Source organism: Heterodontus francisci, chromosome 1 (genome assembly GCF_036365525.1).
Source record: "Heterodontus francisci isolate sHetFra1 chromosome 1, sHetFra1.hap1, whole genome shotgun sequence".
Classification (NCBI taxonomy): Eukaryota; Metazoa; Chordata; class Chondrichthyes; order Heterodontiformes; family Heterodontidae; genus Heterodontus; species Heterodontus francisci.
In genome coordinates, this window is record NC_090371.1 from 76,638,189 (window position 1) to 76,651,542 (window position 13,354).

The 13,354-nt window shown below is 45.6% G+C and overlaps 1 protein-coding gene across 2 annotated transcripts in view; it reads right to left on the reverse strand.

Moving 5' to 3' along the window:
* Nucleotides 1–12,223: 12,223 nt before the first annotated feature.
* The window catches only part of ca9 (carbonic anhydrase IX), a 123,810-nt gene continuing 122,679 nt past the window's right edge, over nucleotides 12,224–13,354 (reverse strand). For both annotated transcript variants that reach the window (XM_068052344.1, XM_068052292.1), the window contains exon 12: nucleotides 12,224–12,801. In XM_068052344.1, the coding sequence (XP_067908445.1) occupies nucleotides 12,741–12,801 (61 nt within the window). In that variant the 3' untranslated portion in view covers nucleotides 12,224–12,740. The remainder of the gene's footprint in view (nucleotides 12,802–13,354) is intronic.

The window sequence follows — 13,354 nt, forward strand, 5'->3', positions numbered from 1 at the left end:
GTCTGTTCCTCTAACCATTGAATCTCCTATCACTACTCGGTTTTAAATTAGCTGACCAAAAAAATAAGAAAAAAAATAGTCTTTGCAAATTATGTTCCTGTTGAATGGTCTTCCAATACAACAATGTCAAAGTTCACTTGCAGTCACAGAAGGTCCTTCCAAAGATAGGGGTTCAACAGTTCGGCTGTTGTAGTATTAAACTCTTTTTTTCCCAATGATGAGGACAGCAGATATCAATAGTTTAGATTTAGATTTAGATTTAGATTTAGAGATACAGCACTGAAACAGGCCCTTCGGCCCACCGAGTCTGTGCTGACCATTAACCACCCATTTATACTAATCCTACACTAATCCCATATTCCTACCACATCCCCACCTGTCCCTATATTTCCCTACCACCTACCTATACAAGGGGCAATTTATAATGGCCAATCTACCTACCAACCTGCAAGTCTTTTGGCTTGTTTAATTTAGTTTAGTTTAGTTTAGAGATACAGCACTGAAACAGGCCCTTCGGCCCACCAAGTCTGTGCCGACCATCAACCACAAATAATTTATTGTGAAAGAAAAAAGCTTTTTTCTTAATTTTTTTATGGAATTAATTCAGCTTGAAGCTTTGTAGAATTTTGAGAGAGAAATAATACAGCTTTTCTTCCTTCAGTTTAAATTGTCTCAGAGCTCTGCTTCTTCCTTCAATTACTGGAACAGTCTCTCTCTCTGCAAACCAGTCTCAGCCAGCCAGTTTTCAAAAGTCAAAGTACAACATTGAATCTCGTATCCTCTCTCTCTCTCTGTGGCTGTTGCTTGGCAATCAGAATGCACCCTGGCTCACTGTGCCTCTGGAGAGTTCTTAAAAGTGCACTGTTCTTTTTACAGTCTTAAAGGCGCACTGCAATATTTCCGAGGAGAGAAAAAAAACACAGGACCCTAACAACTAGCAGAATAGATAAAGGAGGAACCAGTGGATGTGATGTATTTGGATTTTCTGAAGGCTTTCCGAAAGGTCCCACACAGGAGGTTATTGGGGGTAATATACTGGCATGGATTGACAATTGGTTAATGGAAAGAAAACTGAGAGTATGAATAAACGCATCATTCTCAGGTTGGCAGGCTGTGACTAGTGGGTGCCGCAAAGACCAACTATTCACAACCTATATCAATGATTTGGATGTGGGGACCAAACATAATACTTCCAAGTTTGCTGATGACACAAAAACTAGGTGGGAATTTGAGTTGTGAGGAGGATATAGACAGGCTAAGTGAGTGGGCAAGAACATGGCAGATGGAATATAATGTGAAAAAATGTAAATTTATCCACTTTGGTAGGAAAAACAGAAATGCAGTGTATTTCTTAAATGGTGAGAGATGGGGAAGTGTGGATGTCCAAAGGCACCTGGGTGTCCTTCTTCATAGGTCACTGAAAGCTAACTTGCAGGTACAGCAAATAATTAGGAAGGCAAATGGTATGTTGGCCTTTATTGCAAAAGGATTTGAGTACAGGAGTAAAGAAGTTTTGCTGCAATTGTATAGACTTTGGTGAGACTGCACCTGGAGTATTTGCACAGTTTTGGTCTCCTTACTTATGGAATACTAACCATAGAGGGAGTGCAATGAAGGTTCACCAGACTGATCCCTGGGAAGGTGGGATTGTCCTATGAGGAGAGGTTGAGGAGACTGGGCCGATATTCTACACAGTTTCGAAGAATGACAGGTGATCTAATTAAAGCATACAAAATTCTTACAGTGATCGACAGGGTAGATGCAAGAAGGATGTTTCACCTTGCTGGGGGCTGCGGGGGGGTCGGGGTGGGGGTGGGGGAGGGGGGGGGGGGGGGTTGCTGTAGAAACAAGGGGACCCAGTCTCAGAATAAGATGCAGGCCATATAGGACTGAGATGAGGAGGAATTTCTTCCCTCAGAGGATGGTGAATCTTTGGACTTCTCTGCCGCAGAGGGCTGTGGAGGTTCATTCACTGAGTATATTCAAGATAGAGATTGATAGATTTCTACATATTAAATATTTCAAGGGATATGGGGATAGCGTGGGAAAGTGGCATTGAGGTAGAAGATCAGCCATGATCTATTTGAATGGTGGAGCAGGCTCAAGGGGCCGAATGGTCTACTCCTGCTGCTATTCCCTATGTTCCTATGAGTCCATGCAGTGCATGTGCACCATCATGACTCAGGGATTTGAGTGCATGAGCTCTTCCATTGAGAGAATGGCCAACCTCTTGGAGAGCCAAATGCAGCACCACTCTAAGTGGACGCAGGAGCAGCATGCTGATATGCACAGGAAGAGTGAAACTCTCTCCAGAATGGACTCTCAATGTTGCTGATGGTGCAGAGGTGCTTGGAGTGGACGCCAGCTGCATCCCAGCTGGTGGCCTCATCCAACATCCAAGCCTCCAAGGAAGCATTCCGGGGCAGCAGTGGAGAGGATCTGACCTGCGGGAAGAACACGAAGTGGGGAGCTGTTAAATACAGCCCGAGGATCACGGCCTAGATCACTTACCTTCCGGGAGAGCAACGGCGAGGAGTCCAGGCACGCCGGAGCTTGAAAACAAAGTGAGCAGTGATGTCACAGGAAAACTGCAAGGTGATTGATTGGTGAGTAACTGCTGTTAGAGAATAATTCTAAATAGCTGGGTTAGTACACCAGTGTTAGGGCGCGTGTGTAAATAGCTTAATAATAAGGAACAAGTGAGTTGCTTTTTTTTTTGAGTAAGGTTTATTTTAACAAGTGAACTGTATTGATTTTTGGCAGGATTTAGCAGTCGCTTCAAAAGTAAAAGTAATGACTTTAGACTGCAGTGGGTAGTATTTGGAGTAGAACAAGGCCCCTAGTGTAATTAGTATTTTTTAATTAAAGGGAGTAACTAAGTAATCTAAAATTTAGTCATGGCAGGAGAGCTCGCACCTGTGATATGCTCCTCCTGCGCTATGTGGGAAATCAGGGATGCTTCCAGTGTCCCTGATGACCATGTGTGCAGGAGGTGTATCCATCTACAGCTACTGGCTACGCGCATTATGGAGATGGAGCTGCGAGTGGATTCACTGTGGAACATCTGCGATGCTGAGATCGTCGTGGATAGCACGTTTAACGAGGTGGTCACACCACAGGCAAATGCTGCAAAGGCAGAAAAAGAATGGGTGACCACCAGGCGGAGTAGAAGAAGGCAGGTAGTGCAGGAGTCCCCTGTGACCACTCCCCTCTCTAATAGATATACCATTTTGGATACTGTTGGGGGAGATGGCTGAGGGGAAAGCAGTAAGAGCTAAGTTCATGGCACCATGGGTGACTCTGCTGCACAGGAGGGGAGGAAGAAGAGTGGCAGGGCTATAGTGATAGGGGATTCAATCCTAAGGGGAACAGACAGGCATTTCTGTGGCCCCAAAAAAGACTCCAGGATGGTATGTTGTCTCCCTGGTGCTAGGATCAAGGATTTCTCTGAGTGGCTGCAGGGCATTCTGAGGCGGGAGGGCGAGCAGCCAGTTGTTGTGGCACATATCAGTACCAACGACATAGGTTCAAAAAAGGGATGAGGTCCTACAAGCTGAATATAGGGAGTTAGGACATAAATGAAAAAGTAGGACCTCAAAGACAGTAATCTCAGGATTACTACCAGTGCCACGTGCTAGCGAGAGCAGAAATAGCAGGATAGATCAGATGACTACTTGGCTGGAGAAATGTTGTAGGGGGGAAGGATTCAGATTCCTGGGACATTCGGACCGGTTCTGGGGAAGGTGGGACCAGTACAAGCTGGACAGGTTGCATCTGGGCAGGACTGGGACCAATTTCCTCAGGGTGGGGGGGGGGGGTGGTAGTGGGGGTGGGTTGGTGTTTGCTAGTGCTGTCAGGGAGGATTTAAACTAGAATGGCAGGGGAATGGGAATCTGAGCAGGGAGACAGAGGAGAGGGAAACAAGGATAGAAATGAAAGACAGAAAGATAAGAAGCAAAAGTGGAAGGTAGAGAAAACAAGGGCGAGAAACAAATGGAGCCAAAGTGAAAATTAGATAAATTAACAGCGCAAATAGATATAAACAGTTATGATATAGTTATGATTACGGAGACATGGCTGCAGGGTGACCAAGGATGGGAACTGAACATCCAGGGGTATTCAATATTTAGGAAGGACAGGCAAAAAGGAAAGGCGGTGAAGTAGCATTGTTAGTAAAGGAGGAAATCAATGCAATAGTGAGGAAGGATATTGCTCGGAAAATCATGATGTGGAATCTGTATGGGTGGAGCTAAGAAACACCAAGGGGCAGAAAACGTTGTTGGGGGTTGTCTATAGGCCCCCAAACAATAGTGGTGATGTAAGGGATGGCATTAAACAGGAAATTAGAGAGGCATGCAATAAGGGTACAACTGTATTTCTGGGTGACTTTAATCTACATATAGATTGGTCAAACCACATTAGCCATAATACTGTGGAGGAGGATTTCCTGGAGTGTGTACGTGATGGTTTTTTAGACCAATACATTGAGGAACCAACTAGAGAACAGGTTATCCTAGACGGGGTATTGTGCAATGAGAAAGGATTAATTAACAATCTTTTTGTGCAGGGTCCCTTGGGGAGAAGCGACCATAACATAATAGAATTCTTCATTAAGATGGAGAGTGGAGTAGCTGAATCCAAAACTAGGGTCCTGAATCTAAATAAAGGAAACTACGAAGGTATGAGGTGCGAGTTGGCTAAGGTAGATTGGGAAACTTTAGTAAAAAGATTGATGGTGGATAGGCAATGGATAATATTTAAAGAACGTGTGCATGAATTACAACAATTATTCATTCTTGTCTGGCGCAAAAATAAAACCAGAAAGGTGACTTAACCGTGGCTTACAAAAGAAATTAGGGATAGTATTAAATCCAAAAAGGAGGCATATAAAATTGCCAGAAAAAGCAACAAGTTTGAGGATTGGGAGCAGTTTAGAATTCAGCAAAGGAGGAAAAAGAGGTTGATTAAGCAGGGGAACATAGAGTATGAGAGTAAACTTGCAGGGAACATAAAAACTGATTGTAAAAGCTTCTATAAATATGTGAAGAGAAAAAGATTAGTGAAGACAAATGTAGGTCTCTTGTAGTCAGAAACGGGGGAAGTTATAATGGCGAACAAAAAAATGGCAGAACAATTAAACACATACTTTGGTTCTGTCTTCACAAAGGAGGACACAAATAACCTCCCAGAAATGTTAGGGAACTAAGGGTCTAATGAGAGGGAGGAACTGAAGGAAATCAGTATTAGTAATAAAATAGTGCTAGGGAAATTAATGGGGTTAAAGGCTGACAAATCCCCAGGCCTGATAATCTACATCCCAGAGGACTAAAGGAAGTGGCCCTGGAAATAGTGGATGCATTGGTGGTCATCTTCCAAAATTCTATAGACTCTGGAGCAGTTCCGACAGATTGGAGGGTGGCAAATGTAACCCCACTATTTAAAAAAGGAGGGAGAGAAAAAGCAGGGAATTACAGACTAGTTAGCCCTACATCAGCAGTGGAGAAAATGCTAGAGTCTATTATAAAGGATGTGATAGCAGAACACCTGGAAAGCATAAACGGGATTGGACAAAGTCCGCATGGGTTTACGAAAGGGAAATCATGCTTAACAAATCTACTGGAATTTTTTGAGGATGTAACTAGTAGAATAGATAAGGGAGAACCAGTGGATGTGGTGTATTTGGATTTTCAGAAGGCTTTTGATAAGGTGCCACATAAGCGGTTAGTGTGCAAAATTAAAGCACATGGGATTGGGTGTAATATACTGGCATGGATTGAGAATTGGTTGACAGACAGGAAACAGAGTAGGAATAAACGGGTCTTTTTACGGATGGCAGGCAGTGACTAGTGGGGTACCACAGGGATCAGTGCTTGGATCCCAGTTATTACAATATATATTAATGACTTGGGAGTTTGCAGACGACACAAAGCTGGGGGGAATGTGAGCTGTGAGGAGGATGCAAAGAGGCTCCAATGTGATTTGCACAAGTTGGGTAAGTGGGCAAATGCATGGCAGATGCAGTATAACGTGAATAAATGTGAGGTTATCCACTTTGGTTGTAAAAACAGAGAGGCAGATTATTATCTAAATGGTGATAGATTGGGAAAGGGGGAGGTGCAACGAGACCTGGGTGTCCTCGTCACTGAAAACAAGCATTCAGGTGCAGCAAGCAGTGAAGAAGGTATGTTGACCTTCATTGCAAGAGGATTTGAGTACAAGAGCAAGAATGTCTTACTGCAGTTATACAGGGCCCTGGTGAGACCACATCTGGAGTATTGTGTGTAGTTTTGGTCTCCTTATCTGAGGAAGGATATTCTTGCCATGGAGGGAGTGCAAAGAAGATTTACTAGGCTGATTCCTGGGATGGCAGGATTGACGTATGAGGAGAGATTGGGTCAACTAGGTCTATTTCTTAATGCCAAAGGGATCAAAGGATATGGGGAGAAAGCGGGAACAGGGTACTGAATTAGACGATCAGCATGATCTTTTTTGAATGATGGAGCAGGCCTGAAGAGCCAAATGGCCTAGTCCTGCTCCTATTTTCTATTCTCTAAAAAAGAAAGGGCTGAGGCAGCCAAGGAGGCTGATGAGGAGACCGCCCTTCAGGTGGTACTGCCGTCCTCCTTCACCTCCATGGCCCCTCCGACTGAAGAACTATCTATGCCACAGGGCACTGTGACAGAGACTGCCCATGCAAGAATGCAAGTGCAGCAGCCTGTGCAGGAGCCCCATGGCCATCTCCATGATGAGGGTGGAATCCACAGGTATCTCAGCTGGTTTCAGAGACAGTGGAACAGGCTGCCAGTATCTCATCCTCAGCTACAGAGGGACCACCTCGTAAGAGTGGGCATGAGCGCAAAGTGCCATGAAACCGTTGTCGATTGTTGTAGAAACCCATATGGTTCACCAATGTCCTTTAGGGGAAGAAATGTGCTATCCTCATCTGGTCTGGCCTACATGGGACTCCTGACACACAGCAATGTGGTTGACTCTTAAATGGCCTAGCAAGCCACTGAGTTGTATCTAACCACTATGAAGTCAATAAAATAGAATGAAACCGGACGGACCACTTGGCATCGAGCTAGGCACCTGAAATGACAACGGCAAACCCAGCCCTGTCGACCCTGCAAAGTCCACCTTACTAACATCTGGGGTCTTGTGCCAAAGTTGGGAGAGCTGTCCCACAGACTAGTCAAACAACAGTCTGACATAGTCATACTCAAGGAATCATACCACACAGACAATGTCCCAGACACTGCCATCATCATCCCCGGGTATGTCCTGTCCCACCGGCAGGACAGACCCAGCCGAGGTGGTGGCACAGTGGTATAAAGTTGGGAGGGAGTTGCCCTGGGAGTCCTCAACATCGACTCTGGACCCCATGAAGTCTTATGGCATCAGTTCAAACATGGGCAAGGTAACCTGCTGCTGATTACCACCTACCACCCTCCCTCAGCTGATGAATCAGTACTTCTCCATGTCGATAACCAAGAGTGGCTCGGTAGCACCACTACTGACCAAACTGGCAGAGTCCGAAAGGACATAGCTGCTAGAACTGGGTCTACGGCAGGTCGTGTGGGAACCAACAAGAGGGAACAACATACTTGACCTTGTCCTCACCAATCTGCCTGCCGCAGATGTATCTGACCATAACAGTATTGGTCGGAGTGACCACCGCACAGTCCTTCAGGAGACGATGACCCGCCTTCACATTGAGAATACCGTCCATCATGTTGTGTGGCACCAGCACTGTGCTGTATGGGATAGATTGCGAACAGATCTAGCAATGCAAAACTGGGCATCCATGAGGCGATCAGCAGCAGCAGAATTGTACTCAACCACAATCTGGAACCTCATGGCCCGGCATATTTCCCACTCCACCGTTACCATCAAGCCAGGAGACCAACCCTGATTCAATGAAGAGTGCAGGAGGGCATGCCAGGAGCAGCACCAGGCATACCTCAAAATAAGATGTCAACCTGGTGAAGCTACAATCCAGGACTACTTGCATGCCAAACTGCAAAAGCAGCATGCGATAGACAGAGCTAAGTGATCCCATAACCAACGGATCAGATCGAAGCTCTACAGTACTGCCACATCCAGCCGTGAATGGTGGTGGACAATTAAACAACTAACTGGAGGAGGTGGCTCCATAAATATCCCCATCCTCAATGATGGGGGAGCCCAGCACATCAGTGCGAAAGATAAGGCTGAAGCATTTGCAACAATCTTCATCCAGAATAGTCGAGGCGATGATCCATTCGGCCTCCTCCTGAAGTTGCCAGCATCACAGATGCCCGACTTCAGCCAACTCGATTCAAGCCGCGTGATATCAGGAAATGACTGAAGGCACTGGATACTGCAAAGGCTATGGGGTCCTGACAATATTCCGGCAGTAGTACTGAAGACCTGTGCTCCAGAACTTGCCACGCCCCTAGCCAAGCTGTTCCAGTATTGCTACAACACTGGCATCTACCCTGGCAATGTGGAAAATTGCAAGGTATGGCCTGTACACGAAAAGCAGAACGTCCAACCCGGCCAATTACCGCCCCATCAGTCTACTCTCAATCAATCATCAGTAAAGTGATGGAAGGTGTTATCGACAGTGCTATCAAGCGGCACTTGCTCACCAATAACCTGCTCAGTGACGCTCAGGTTGGGTTCCACCAGGGCCACTCAGCTCCTGACCTCATTATAGCCTTGGTTCAAACATGGACAAAAGAGCTGAACTCCAGAGGTGAGGTGAGAGTGATTGCCTTTGATATCAAAGCAGCATTTGACTGAGAATGGCATCAAGGAGCACTAGCAAAACTGAAGTCAATGGGAATCAGGGGGAAAACTCTCCGCTGGTTAGAGTCATACCTCGCGCAAAGGAAGGTGGCTGTGGTTGTTGGAGGTCAATCATCTCAGCTCCAGGACATTACTGCAGGAGTTTCTCAGGGTAGTGTCCTAGGCCCAACCATCTTCAGCTGCTTCGTCAATGACCTTCATTCAATCATAAGGTCAGAAGTGGGGATGTTCGCTGATGCTTGCACAATGTTCAGCACCATTCGCGACTCCTCAGATACTGAAGCAGTCCATGTAGAAATGCAGCAAGACCTGGACAATATCCAGGCTTGGGCTGATAAGTGGCAAGTAACATTCGCGCCACACAAGTGCCAGGCAATGACCATCTCCAAGCAGAGAGAATCTAACCATCTCCCCTTGACATTCAATGGCATTACCATCGCTGAGTCCCCCACTATCAACATTCTAGCAGCTACCCATTGCCCAGAAACTGAAGTGCAGTAGCCATATAAATACCGTGGCTACAAGAGCAGGTCGGAGGCTAGGAATCCTACGGTGAGTAACTCACCTCCTGAATCCCCGAAGCCTGTCCACCATCTACAAGGCACAAGTCAGGAGTGGGATGGAATACTCTCCACTTGCCTGGATGGGTGCAGCTCCAACAACATTCAAGAAGCTCAACACCATCCAGGACAAAGCAGCCCGCTTGATTAGCACACCATCCACAAACATTCACTCCCTCCACCACTGACGCACAGTGGCAGCAGTGTGTACCATCTACAAGATGCACTGCAGCAATGCACCAAGGCTCCTTAGACAGCACCTTTCAAATCCGCGACATCTACCAACTAGAAAGACAAGGGACCAATGAATGGGAACACCACCACCTGCAAGTTCCCCTCCAAGTCACACACTATCCTGACATAGAACTATATCGCCATTCCTTCACTGTCGCTGGGTCAAAATCCTGGAACTCACTTCCAAACAGCACTGAGGGTGTACCTATGCAATATGGACTGCCGCTGATCAAGAAGGCAGCTCACCACCACCTTTTCAATGGCAAATTAGGAATGGGCAATAAATGCTGGCCTAGCCAGTGACACCCACATCCCATGAATGAATTTTAAAAATGTTGTTATTTGCACTTTTTGGGTCACCTGGGTGATGTTCTCTGAATTTGTTTGGTGATTTATTTATCATTTCATAATAATAATTGCCAATGATCATGAACAGTCTTGTGTCTTAGTCATGCTTAATAGCAAAAGTAAAATGCGGGTTGGGGAAGGTGGTGGACGTGGGGCCAGTGGGGGGGGGGGAAGAGGTTGGTGGTGCCTGGGTCTAGTGCGTTTGCATGGTTTGCGGTATGGCAGAAAGTTGACATTGGAGACCCTATACTTAAATGTTTTGGGTGGCAATGGGATTACTAAGATGTGTGTGCTTGCTGGATAATCTGCCTCTCTGATGGAAGTTGAGGAACGGAGTTGTCTGTCATAAGGGCTGAGAGGCGCTCGAGTGAAGTGTTACTTAATCAGCCTCACCCTTGCGGCCAAACCACCCTGCTGGTCGTCCTGAGGCCTGGGACAGCCCCAACGGTCTTCCTCCAACGTCTGGACACCGGGCATCTCTGCAGCGCCCCCTTCATCCTCCTCTTCCACTTCTTCCTCCTCCCTGTCCTCCTCTGAGAAAAGGTGATGTTCCAGGTCCTCATCAGCTCCAGACTCTTTGCATAGCCACATTGTGCAGTACACAGCAGGCGACCACAATACAATACACTCTGGTTGGCTTGTACTAGAGGGCACTACCCAAATGGTCAAGGCAATGGAAGCGCATCTCCAAGATGCCAATGATCTGATCAATGTAGATTTGTTAGGGAATGGCTTTGCTTATAGCTCTTCTCATCTTCCATGGGTGGATACCAGATCGGCATCAGGAGCCACCTCTTTGGGGGATAACCCTTATCGTCCAGCAGCAACCCACGGAGTCTGGATGTGGGCTTGAAGAGGTGCGGCACCTGAGACTTGCGCAGGATGAAGTAATCATGACAGCCGCTTGGGAACAGGGCACACACTTGCAAGATTCATTTCCTGTGATCACAGACCAGCTGGACATTCAATGAGTGGTAGCCTTTTCTGTTCGGGGATCTGGCCAACTGATCCGTTGGTGCCTTGATGGCTACGTGGATGTAATTGATGAGCCTCTGGACCTGCAGAAATCCTTCGATGGTGGAAAAGCCCAGTGTTCTCTGTGCCTGTGCTGGCTCATCTGTCTCAAAATGGATGTAGGCCCCCGCCCTCTGGAATAGGGCATCTGTGATCTTCCTGATGGCGTGGTGAGCTGCCAACTGCGAGATGACATCAAAGTCCTCAGCTGATCTTTGGAACGACCTGAAAGCATAAAATTTAAGGCGACTATGACCTTGACGGCTGCAGGTAGGGGACTGCCATGGGAGTCACGAGGCTTCAGGCCTTTATAGGCAACAGCACAAATCTCTGAGACCATCTGCCTGGATAGGCGCAGTCTCCTGCAGCACTGGCGCTCTGTTATTTGCATGTAGTTGACCCCTGGGCGGTACACCTGATGTCTTGGGTACACCTTCTTCCCATTGCAGCCCCTCGCTCTGCTCCTCTGCAGCAACTTGCCAAGGCTCCTTTGACAGCATCTCCCAAACCTGCGATCTCTAGCAACTAGAAGGACAAGTGCATGGTAATACCACCACCTCCAAGTTCCCATCCAGGTCACACACTTTCCTGATTTGGAACTATATCGCTGTTCCTTCATTGTTGCTGGGTCAAATTCCTGAAATTCCCTCCCTAACGGTGTACCCACAGCACACGGGCTGTAGTTGCTCGTGAAGGCAGCTCACCACCACCTTCTCAAGGGCAATTAGGGATGGGCAACAAATGCTGGCCTTGCTAAAGCCACCCAAATCCCATGAATGAATAAAAAACTCCAAAACTCCCTCCCTAAAGCCCTTTATCATGCCTTTACGATCAAGCTTGTGGTCAACCCTTCTAACCTTTCCCTTCTTGGAGTCCATTTCCCTGTTTAGTTGAATTTGTGAAACCTGTTAGGACTTTTTGTTATTAAAGGCACTGTATAAATGCAAGTTGTTGTAGTAGTATCCTGAGGGATAGGGTCTTCTTTCTTGATCTGTGGTTATAGTTTTCCTTTACTCACTAAAAGCCTCCTTATTTTAGACTGTAATTGAGATGTAGTTGCTGTATTTGTTGCCATTTTATGGTTCCCAATAATGCTTTTAAAAAGATCGCTCTATGCCAATCCTGCTACTTCTTCCAGCACAGGCTAGTACTGACTTTGTATCACTTTATAAAATATCAGTTCAAAACTAAAAGACACAAATATATTTTTGTGAAAATCCTTTCCCTCCCATCACAAAATTGCATTTCATCACTAGACAGATACATAATTGAGCCCATTTGCGTAACAACATTCAGTAAGTATGCCCAAGCACTCTCCAACACCACCAAGTATGTGTGTGACATCCTGTGCCATACAGTAAAGCAGATAACATAAAGTGCCCTTATATAAAACATTTAATGTAGAAAAACATAGTAAAGTACTCACTAATTGACTTAAAGTTAACTGTTTTATACAACTGATCTAAATTTTTTACCATTCTTCTAGTGTCTGAAAAATCGATAGCCTCAGTGGAATAGTTCTATACTGCTCTACTCTTTAGGTACCACATTTCTTTACATTCCATTCAGATCACAATATGTTACAATGCAATATTTTACTAAAGCTTTACTTCTTCCTAGTACTGCATAGAATAATTGTTATTCAGAAGCAGTTTCAAACTGCATCGAGACACGTGAAGTTCTGAAGACCGCAGATAATAAACAAGTAATTTGTTCTCGAGGAATCAATAACTTCTGCTCTAATAATCAAATTCGATTTCGGATTTCCAGCTGGTAAACTTATTCGCTGTAATCTCATGCCTCCATTGTAGCGGCAGGTTTGTAAATTACTTTCTGCCCTCTTTCAGTGTCTGATCTGCAAAAGGTAAAAAAAATTGCAATATGAAGTGAAAAGTCACCGTGAAGGGAATCAGAAAGAGAAAATCTGGTAGGTTTTTTAAAAGGATGCAGGCTTACCAATTTGAAAATGTGGCTAAGATTGTTTTTATGTTCATAAGAAATGCTTTCAGTAACAAAAAGTTATAAGCATCAATGAACATTATATTAAACGGATCTTGCATAATGGCCTGGTGTAACATTAAGGCATGCAGACTAGAAGAAGACTCCTGCTTTGTGTTAAATCAGCTTCTAACAGCTGAAGCAGTGCTATAACTGGTATCTATGCCGCAGGGTGAAGAAAGTGTGGACAATCAACAAAGGGCTTGATTCTGCTCCCTATCCAATAACCCCTGCTGGATGTTGTGTGAGAACATGAACATGCTTGGCTGTGATGCCCTCTATGTTCAAAAAGCCTATTGGCATTCACTTTCTCAGCTCTCATGAGAATATGACTACTTGGTCAAGGTACCAGAGATCTGGCATTACCATGAAACTTTACTCAGCATCTTCAGGACAGGAGCAGAGAAAAT